Source organism: Amphibalanus amphitrite, unplaced genomic scaffold (genome assembly GCF_019059575.1).
Source record: "Amphibalanus amphitrite isolate SeventyFive unplaced genomic scaffold, NRLGWU_Aamphi_draft 000967F_arrow, whole genome shotgun sequence".
Lineage (NCBI taxonomy): Eukaryota > Metazoa > Arthropoda > Thecostraca > Balanomorpha > Balanidae > Amphibalanus > Amphibalanus amphitrite.
This window is the reverse complement of record NW_024882461.1, coordinates 39974-50876: the sequence shown is the minus strand read 5'-3', so window position 1 is coordinate 50876 and position 10903 is coordinate 39974. Positions and strand designations below refer to the sequence as shown.

Below are 10903 nucleotides of genomic sequence, written 5' to 3'. Positions count from 1 at the left end.
CATCAATAATGGCTGTAGATTTGGGCAAAATTTGGATAAAATTGGCAAAAATTCCCAAACTGTTATACATCAATATTGATATTGAGTTTCTTATTATGAAAAAACCTCGAGCTGTACCGAGTTACAACGCTAGGGTTACAAGCCCCCAGTTACGTCGAACAAATGAACGAATAAACGGAAATGTCAAAAAAGGAAATCAGCGACATCGCTGAAAACTCCAGCTTAAGCCAAGATCGTACTCCACGAAGTCTCCATGACATGGCGCCAAAAAGGCGTCGCTTCGCTATACCGAGAGGCGGTAAATTAACCATGTTATTAGCCTTATGGAAGACTGCCTAATTTATGAGCGGAATTGGACGTTTTATACTGCAACGCCCTTTGTTTATCGGACACTACCGATTGATTCACCCTGGACCCGAATAGTGAATACCTGAGCCATGGATGAAAAGAAAGGTTCTCCTTCATCCATGCCTGAACCATGTCATTGCCAATGACTGAATGAACTTGAAAAGACGTCAATCAATAAGTGTAACTCCCTACGACCTACATATCGACATGAATGTACCCCCACCAAAATGCTGTGCTGGAAATTCGACACGCCTGGTTCTGCTCGTCAACAGTAACCGTCCCATCCTAATCCCAGCCTAGCAAGTGGTAACGACAAAAGAAAAAGGAACATTCTGGACGTATATATGTTCTCGAAAATCTCCTCACACAATGGTCGTCTCATGACAAGATGGATACACTGAAAGTCTCGGTGGTCGCATCGCACGTTGCAACTGCGTATCGCCACCACCGGCGCGGCCGGCCGACACCTAGCGAGCACATGTGGAACTTCTACTTGCTGACGAACCCGCGCAGGCCCTCGAGCAGGGCAATGTAGCACTTGTGCTCGTACTCGGTGCAGAAGTCGGAGAGCTTGCCGGCGAAGTCGTTGCTGACGCCACGCTCCTCCAGCATGTTCATCAGCAGGTCGTAGAGCACCTGACGACGGCAAAAACAAGTCAGCACGAATCGCGAACAAGGAAATCGCGAGCACCAAACAACCGTGAACAAGAAACTGGAAACATGCGCTGCTTGGACGCAAACCAAATAACGCTTTTACGAATTTCCAGCATGCCTCCCACCCCGTCTCCAAATCAGATTGGAGAGCGCGGAAAGCAATCCTCGTAGCGAACTTGTTTGGCAATAAAATGCAAAAGATAGATGAAAAATATAGGGATACCATTCCCCATCCAGAGTATCCCATGCTCGGTGTCATAAACACACTCATAACTCACAACAGTTGTACTAGAAACGTAATGATGAGACACATGGGAAGTGGAACACATGGTTACTTACTCCATCGAGAATCTCTCCGGAGACTGAGAAGTTCTTCTCGTGGTGCTCTCCCTCGAACATCACCACCTCATCGATGGAGAATGTGTCATCTGACGGAGAAAAGAGCAATAGTAGGTTAGGTAGGTATAGTACAAGTAAAAGTAAAGAAACCTTTCGAAATCTTACATAAACAAACATGTTTTGACGTCTTGAATCCGATACGAATCTAATTAATAATAATAATAATGTGATACATTATTATCGTAAAAACTTAGTATACAAAAGCAGTTAACATGAAGAAAAAATAAGGGCATTGGATTCGCACTTAAGCTGCAACCGTCAGTATTTTCCGCCATACATGAATCACGAAAAATTCACTACAAAGTACGAAAAAAAGATTGTTGCCCATTTCATTCATGCTCAACAGCATATATCCGCTCAGAGTTACGAATGTCCAAAAATCAGAGCCTAGTAGACACGTCAATGTGAGTATTTAAACTATCATGACACAAATGCCATCGGTGAGTATAAACATCTGAAAGGCACTATGAACCAGTTCATTTTGATACCGTATCCCTACCGATTCGCTGCTACCGAATCGGATCAGCTGTCGCTTATCGAGGTCCTGTTATGAGTACAAGTTTTATAACCCGCTTTCTAGAACAGTTTTGAGAAACCATCCGTGCAATCTAAGCGTTAGTATCATAGTTTCTCGCGACAGAACAATATATACCTACCGAGTGCTAATCAATTAGCTCTTAACCCTCGCCCTGGCAGGGCATTTTTCATAACACGGCCTGGCAGGGGGGGTCGATGCGACCCCCCTCGCGATTGGCTCCTATGGCACCTAGAAACACTAAATTTGGTAGGTAGGTGGGCCCCCTGGAGTTCTCGCCCTTGTGCAAATTTGGTTGCTCTAGGTCAATATTTAGGGGGGTTTTGGGGGGTATAAATGTAAAAATTTCGCTAAAAACAGGTCAAAAGTTTTTCGCTTTTAACTTTTGATCTAATTACGATAGAGCAAAAAGAAAAGCACCAGTGAACTCAGCACGTCAAGGCGCGTCGAATGATGTACTTTTTAGCTTCTTTAAGTGTACTTAAAGTTTTCTTAAATTTTAAGTAAACTTAAATTATTAAATTAAGTTCAAGTTAACCAAATTGCATCATATCGCATATCATTCGATTCGGCTGATCACCAGGAACACAATGATACCATTTTTAAGCTCTAGCGTCATTATGTGCCAAGTTATTGGCAAAAACGTCATTTGACCTCAGTTGACCTCATTTGACATGACCCATGGATAAGTACACCAAACAAAGAAGCACCGAGTGACCTGCTGTTAAGTACTGTGGTTTCAAAGCACAAAAGTGATACAACGAAGCGGATATCTCCAGTATTTTCCGAATTTAGTATTTTCCCATAGGGGCATTCCACGTCAAATCAAACACCGAAATCCGTCATCCCCTTCGATTTTTCTAAAAATTTGTAGGCAGACTGGGCATGGTTCAAAACTGAGTTACGTATATTTTCGAAATTTGATAACGTATCGCCGAGATATAGGTCATCGAATATAGCCAAAAATGCCACACGTCATTTTTTAAAATGCTTATAACTCTGGTTCCTTTTCTGGTATCAAAATGATATTAACAGGGTCTTGTAGGCAATTGATAAGGCTTTGATTTTTAATTATAAAATTAAATTGAAGTGACCTTGAAATGCATTTGACCTTGAATTAAAACAGAAAAATTTAAATAGCAAAAAACACGCCACCGTCGATTTGAGTAATTTTTACATATTATGTCCGTCACAATGTTCCTAACCATCTGTGAAAAAAATGGAGTGGGCCATTCATAACTTTCGCGGCAAACGCCGTTTTCATGCATCAACATCACCCAACCGCGCGTGACCTTGAAAGACAGAGTCAAGACATGCTTGCTTGTGTACACTTTCTGAAGTGAATGATTGCTGATTAGTGATATCCCAAACTCTGCGAGAATGGAAATGCATAGTCATCGTAGTCAAGCATTCACGTTCCATTGTAAAAGTGTCTCAGGCAAACGGTATTTTGCGGTGAATTTTGAGCCGTGTGGAAATGCATCATGAAATAAATTCAACGAAAACATTATCACGCAACGATATCTTCACGTCTTTTGATCTTCACTATACGAATGAACATACATTTTTGAGTATGTATGGGGAATTTCTAGTTAATCCGATAATAAATATGGCAGTTAGAGGCCTGCTAAGAGTAACATGTCGCCGGCTGAGGCGGGATCGGCCGACGCGGGAAACGCAGCAGTCACAAATTTGTGTTTACACGTTCATATTTCAATTGTTTACCAACCTATTTTCAGAATTCTTTCACCATAAGATTGCCTGTACATTTCTTAGTCTTCTCACAAAATTTGACGCGAATCGAACGTAATCAGCGGTAAGGAGCGCGATGTAAAGACGGAACCGTTCCGTTCCGTCCCGGCACAGTCTACAATTCAGGCGGCGCGTAGCGGTCGGCGCCGGCTGCCGAGTCGCCGCGGCGACAGGATGTTCACTTTACACCGCTATTACTAGAACAGTTGTGAACCGATTTTCTTATTGCTTGCACGATGAGATGTGCAATTCAATTCTGGACAGGTAGCCATAAGTAATTTCGCATTAATATTATGAGATATTGGCGAAAAACAGGAGGGTTGGGGCGAAACCCGCTCTTCCCCCTCCACTGCGCGTGCTAACATACGTTTGCATATGTGCCATTTTCTTCAAAACTTATGAATGGCCCACTCTAATTTTTTCACAGGTTGTTAAGAATATGGTAGGCAATAAAATATATGAAAATGAGCCAAATCGAAGGTGGCGTGTTTTTTGCTATTTCAATTTTTGTGCTTAAGAACAGAGTTAAGCAAATTTCAAGGTCATATATTTAAGTCGATGCAATTCTAAACAAATGCTTAAGAAATTACCTAAACAGTAAGGTTTATTTCATTCAAATCAAACAAGTACAACCAAAGTTATGGTCGTTCAAAAATATAAAGATGCAACATTTTGTAAAAATTTGATGCCCTATATTTAGAAGACCTGTGGTCAGAATGTGCAAAAAACATCAATGTAATGTCCGGGGCGACACAGGAACTCGCTCACAAATTTATCATGAAATCGCTGATGGTAAGGTGCAAAACAGCCGATTTTTGTTCGATTTGACGTGGAATGCCCCCATAGGCTTAACATTACGACATATTGACCTCTAACTGACCTCAGGTCAGTGACCTCAAAAAACCCGAGCTATATGTTATACAACTCAGTGAACTTAGCACATCCTGAAAGTTTGAAGGAAATCAGTCCAAAACTGTGAGTTGGACAGGTGCAAAAAGAAAATTGAAATTTGACCATGACCTTGTACCGGTTTTTCTGACCTGGTGACCTGACCCAAGGTCACCCGGACCTGAAATTTTCAGGTCATATGTAAAAAGGTTGCCCCATAGGCTGTGCCAACGCCGCCGTTTTTACGCTATCTTCGAAAAACCTTAGGGGGGGGGGGGTCGCATCGACCCCCCCCCCCCTGCCAGGGCGAGGGTTAAGACTTAAAAATTTTGATTTACCGATGTAATGACCCCAAATTAATGTGAAGTTGCATATCAGTAAGCTGTTGAATATCGCCAGCCGATTTGATCTAATATCTGGCAGACATGTGCATGGATCCGAGAAAATGGGATCTGGGATCCAATCCCACGGATCCTGATCTCGGATCCCACGGGATCATAGATACAGCTCTCTAATTTATCGAGAGATCTGTAGGGATCACATATCCGAGTCTCATTTTTGCTTGAGATCCAGTGAGATCATAGATCCTCACTTATTTTTCGTCAACACAGAAATCCCCCCGCAAAAAAAAAAACACTTGTAACTCACAAACGTTCTGTTTTAGTGATTTTGTGTGATTGCACTTCATAATCAATAGTTTTGTGGCACTTATTGACATAGAAACCCTTGAGGACATGGTTTCAAATGTTGTGCAAGTTGGGATCCACTCAGATCATAGATCCATGTTCTTGATTTATCGTCAGATCGTATGAGATCATAGATCTACGATACATTTTTCACGCCAGATCCGATGAGATCATAGATCCTAACCTGCAGTTTGCTTCAAGAACCACTGAGATTATGGATCCGTCGCTCGGATCCATGCACATGTCTGCTGTCTGGTGTCGTGATAAGGTTATAAATAATTATTGTCAAATTATTGCACCTTTGTTTTTCCGACGTACTTATTCAGGGTGTTGCAAATTACGTTTCTAACCCAAAAGCATGCACCGCGCTTCTCTTTTGTTGTATACTTTTAATGCAATGGCATGCATTAAACGAAAATTTCTTTAGCGACACCTTCACCAGCAATTTAGCCATCATCACCATCATTGTCTTCCATTGTGGTGACCAGATGATCAGTTATGTCTTAAGTGATAAATAAGTGTAAATGTATCGAAACTTGGAATAACCCCATACAGCGTTTTGTCTGTATAACATTTTCGTGCGTTGCAAAAATCAATCAAAATATGTTAAGAAATAATTCACGGCATCAAATTCTTCAGTAAATACACGATATTTAAAAATAAATCATTCACGCAAGCAGCGGCCGCCAGGAAGGTCACTGACCCCTGTTTCTCCATCCGCAGCTCCCGGGGGTGACTGCGTCGTAAGGAAGTGACTGGTACTCGCCCTCCGCTACCGAACGCTCTGAAAGTCCCACAAACCTATATTACTTGAATTTATGATCAAAACTAGGGTTGGATGCTTCGGCATTGGTGGTAGCAGAACCGTTGGCAAATATGATCAAACATTTTGATCACATCATCGGAAAAATGGTGCTAAACGTGCACGGTCATTGTAGTGCTAGGCGATTTTCACCATTACATGCAACAATCGACACCGGCATTCATGTGCCGTGAATTAAAAAAAAAATGCAAGCGCTACCTAGTACCTACATCAGCCCAATCCCTATCAGCCTACCACAGTTTGACAGGTCACGTATCCCTCGTGCGACACATTCATTACCCCAGCACTGTCTGCAACACTCACTGTACTGCTCGCCCTGCTGCTCCACCACACCGCCCTCGGTGTACGAGCACGTGAAGCTGACCGTCCGGTTGCCCTTGGTGATGTCCACGTTGAAGGTGGGCCGCGCCTTCAGCTGCTCACTGCCCTGGGTCTCCGAGAGGTCCTCGGCCTCGGGGTCTGAGTCGACTGAGTGGTTCACGTTTAGCGTCACTGTCACACTGCCAGCAGAGTGGGGGCAGACGTGTCACACTCAAATACATCCACGCGCAACATAAATACATCTTACAAAGCATGACTGATATTATGGACCATTGAAGAGCAAGGTTATAGGAGTTATATTCGCAATCTGAAATGTTTTCTCCTTAGAGCTGTATGCTTCTATGTTGTACAATGTCATAACGGAAATGGCTTGAGCAAATAGATAATGCTTAAGATTGTAGTGAATGCACAACAATGGAGGGAAAGTTGGCAAGACACTAGAGCTAGACAGTCACATACAATTCAAAGTTCTTTAAATAATTTCTCATGAATAAAAAAAACTTTTGTAAGCCAATTGAAAAAGCAAAAGTCATTAAAATAGTGAACTCTGGTCTCCAGGATAGCAAGCAACCACAAATAATTTTGGATGTAATTTACAATTGAAATCGTGGATGGTAGGTTACAGGCATATCCAATCAAAGAAATGTCTGAGCTAAGACACAGCTGATGTAGATGCTGGCAAACATACGTCTCATTGTTATGCTTCCTTGTAAGCGTGACTTCAGCCTGGTCCAGCTTGATGTCAAAGTCACCAATCCTTGATGGCAGCTTGTCCATCTTGCCTTGCTTTGTCTCTGCAACAATCTCATCAGCAAGGAAATCTAGCAGCTCCTTGTCACCTGTAACATATAGACAGCAAACAATTGCAGATGGTAGTGGAATACAATATTATCAATTATGCATTTTCAATTTGATTTTCTGTAGAAGGGTGCCAATGTGAATGTGGAAAGATTTATCATCTGATATATCTAACCAGACAATGCATAATAAAATAAAAGTTTGAAACAACAACCAAGCACTGTTCACCTGAGATACCTATCACTGGTCAGGGATCAGGGATACTCTCATATAGACACCTTTTTTTTAAACTCCACATCTGCCCTACCGTGAATTTCCGGGAGGCACGAAAGATCTCCTTTTAAAAGTATCCAATCGTCCGATCCTGATCAAATATGTGTGTTCGTAGGCCTGTTCTGGTATTGCTTTATATGCCAAGACAGACAAACTTGAGAAAAATCGAGTGATTGTACCTTTTTTGAAGGTCTCTAACCAACTTGTCTGAAATTCACCGGAGAACAAATGTGGGGTTTAAAAAAAGGTGTCGATATAATAGGGTTTAGCATTCCTCACTTACTTTTTTGTTAATTAGCTTGTGTCAACTTTTGAAGTATTATTTTCATGCTTTGATAGCACTTCTGGCCCGTTCTGGGATTCTTTCTGTGTGTTAATTATTCTGTGTGTTAATTATACATTTGTGGAGCAATTCTGGTAGAAATTGTTAAAATACAGTGGAACTTTTTGTTATCAATATTTCTATCTGTTAGTAACTCTATATTTTCTAGAATACTCTAATACATAGTATGCCTACAATTTGAATTAGCTCTTCACTAGCATCCTATAAAGGGCCATTGAGGCATTCATTTAGAGAATGTGACAGCAGCATCAACTGGCCTCCAGCTCAGGCATCAGGGCATTTAGATCTAGGGGCCACAGCACACCAGCAGAGGGAACATGTGGCTACCTACATAGTTTATGTTGCTAGAAGAAGCTAAAATATTACAATCTTTCACAAATATAGGTAGTTAACAATAAATTTTAGCATATCCTTGGTACTTGCTAGATATACCTGAATTATCGCCACTGACTGAATTATCCTTTAAAACCAGATATAACAGAAAACTTACCATTTTGGGTAGGTATAGTTAAAGCTAGTGTCACGTACCATTGGCAGGACTGCGAGGTTCTAGGTTGTAGTTTTAGGTTGGTAGCAGTAGGTTGCAGACAAGGTTGTTGTAGGTTAGAAGGAGGTAGGTTTTAGGTTTGTAGGTTGATAGGCTTTAGGTGTAGGTAAGGTTAGGTCAGGTTAATTTAGGTTGGATGCGTCGACAGTGACGCCAGGCGCCAGCTTTAGCAATACCCAGTTTTGTGGCAGGTTTGTTTAAGGGGTTTGGGGGCACAATACCGGATCCCACGAAAAGTGCACAAAAATAATATGCAGGGAATTGAACCACTTACCTGTGCTTTGCATGCACCTCGATGGAATGATTTCCAGTTTCGCAGGGCTGAGAATGGGCCTGTGCGCGGCTCCAAGACAACGAAGGTGTGTCTGAGCAGACGTGCTCTTAAGAACACAGCTGGGCCGTGAAATCATCTGCACCATGGGTCGGGCAATTCTACGGGCAACAGCCGATGCCATGTTATTGTTTTGAAAGTAACTGCAAAATAAATCAATCCAAAACCAACACAGCAACCCAACGCGGTCGGCCAAAACAACAAAAGTGAAAAACGCAGAAATGCCGGCATGGAGTATGTCACATGTGCGCCGAGTTAGGAAACATTGAGGGACGAAAATAGAGGTGGGCGATTCAGAGAACGATAGAATGGGCAAGCAATTAATTAACACTTGTAAGCAATGTAAAAATTCATTTGAAAACAATTGTTTCATGTAAATTTCGACATGCATTTATCACTAGCTCTCTTTGAACTGTAAGTTGAATATAAGAGCTAGACTTTTAGAGGTCAAACGTGGTCTGTCCGTGACAGGGGTGTCGTTTTCCGAAAATGATTGGTAGTGCCCAAAGGCGGCGGCTGGCCATATATGACGGGGCTTACAAGGTAGGGTACCCCCAAATCTGCCTTTCTCATCGGATTTCGGCCACTTATTTTTCGCCCTGGTCATTGACAAGACTAACCGAAATCTAAAAAAAAACACAAAAAAAAACTTTGGAAATCTGGGTCCACACCGGACGCCATGCACAAAACGTGCAGTTATATAGGCAATAGTGTCGGAGGAATGCACGCCATTCTGAAAGAGGCCCACATCGACTTAAAAGGACGGCTGTGCTGAAAGGGGACAGGAACAGCTTTGAGGGCCCAAGCCGACTAAAAAAGACGGCTGCGGGGCCAGGAACGGTTTTGAAGACCCACGCCAATTGAAGGATTCGACAACTAACGAGGACTGGAAACACAACGATAGCTAGAAAGACCTGCTTGCCAAAATAAAAGGATGACAGTACGAGGGGCGTTCAGAAAGCTACGGGCCCGACCATGAAGGAGCAGAGAGATACAGCATCGACTCATTAGACCAAAATGTTCATTTATTCAAATAAACACCGTTAAGACAAACACATTTCGCGCAGCGCTTCGCGAGAGCCCTCAAGGCCTCCATAACCAAGTGGGTTTTGGACCCATCCTGCACGTCCAAGACGGCTGATTTCGTCTCCCTGCTGTTAGCGAGGTTGCCGCTGCTAATTTTCTTATGTTGGGGAAGAGGTGGCAACCACTAACCAGAGTGTGCAAGGTTCGGAGAGAAAAAAGTGGATGCGACAACAACTCGAAGCTCATCGCTTCACTGTTCGTCATCCCGCCCATGTACGCAGGTGCGTGGTCGCGGATCAGGTGCACACTTTACGTCAGCTTCCCTATAGCCTCTCCTCGATGTTTATCGAATGGACGCACATCATCAATTGTGTGCCCCTGTTTTGGAAAGTTGACGAGCGGAGGGGGGTCGCATCGACCCCTCCCCCTGCCAGGCCGTGTTATGAAAAATGCCCAGGGCGAGGGTTAACGCTTGGTGCCTTTTCTGCACTAACTACTATGAAACGAATCACTGCTCTCTTCTGGGCGTCGCCCATCCTATCCGAAATGGCGAACTATGCTACGAATAGAAGCCCGAATCAATCACAGAAGAGACTTAATTAATGGCCACTTACTTAATTTGCGTAAGTGGACATCCCAATAACACATCATTTAACACACCGCCTTGCAGGCCAAAATTCCAACTCCTTCATTGTTCGGCCCGAAACTTTTTGAACGCCCCTCGTAGTTACGAGCTTCAGTTTTCGGGGTCTGATGCGGTAATGACCTGGCGTTGAACCCTGGGGAATCAGGCTGCATCACCCACTCAAATCAATATACCTATGGCCTATTCTGGAGCACCGCGGCACCTTCCGAAGTCGGTGTAGGGCCTCCAGCGGCTGGTGTGGAGACGGATCGGGGTCTATTAGGGGCGGTCGCGTGGTATGCGGGACTCAGAGGCAGTTATGGACCTCTATAACCAATTGCGTTTTCGAGCCTCTTAAAATCCATTAAGGACCGGAGTCCTAGACACGTGAAACCTCATTTTCAGCTACATGCACCTACTGTGGCTAGAACCTTATTTATGTACTTGCATATGTGCTTATTTAATATTTGCTTATCTGTTTATTTTGATTTTTTATCAACTGATAAGTGACAAAAGATTGGTAGGGCTCAGCGAACATTGGTAGGGCCCAAATA

General features: G+C 43.0%; 1 protein-coding gene across 2 annotated transcripts; it reads right to left on the bottom strand.

The window, feature by feature from the left end:
* Positions 1-674: 674 nt before the first annotated feature.
* On the bottom strand, positions 675-8934 carry LOC122368688 (complement component 1 Q subcomponent-binding protein, mitochondrial-like). 2 transcript variants are annotated; one of them, XM_043342879.1, is made up of 6 exons: positions 8642-8931; positions 7095-7245; positions 6389-6585; positions 5966-6046; positions 1342-1430; positions 675-984 (listed from the first exon to the last, which is right to left on the bottom strand). In XM_043342879.1, exons 1-6 carry the CDS (start codon positions 8820-8822, stop codon positions 838-840), a joined length of 846 nt encoding a protein of 281 aa, XP_043198814.1. In that variant the 5' UTR covers positions 8823-8931; the 3' UTR covers positions 675-837. The 2 variants fall into 2 exon arrangements, with proteins under 2 accessions (XP_043198814.1, XP_043198815.1); XM_043342880.1 differs by lacking the exon at positions 5966-6046 and having other exon boundaries at positions 8642-8934.
* Between the last annotated feature and the right edge of the window lie 1969 nt (positions 8935-10903).

Excerpts from the sequence above, each read along its gene's own strand:
- LOC122368688 (XM_043342879.1), bottom strand. The coding sequence starts at position 8,822 with ATGGCATCGGCTGTTGCCCGTAGAATTGCCCGACCCATGGTGCAGATG. Across the intron at positions 7,246-8,641 it reads GAGGTGCATGCAAAGCACAG|GTGACAAGGAGCTGCTAGAT; the intron begins GTAAGTGGTTCA and ends TATATGTTACAG. Across the intron at positions 985-1,341 it reads CCGGAGAGATTCTCGATGGA|GTGCTCTACGACCTGCTGAT; the intron begins GTAAGTAACCAT and ends TGCCGTCGTCAG.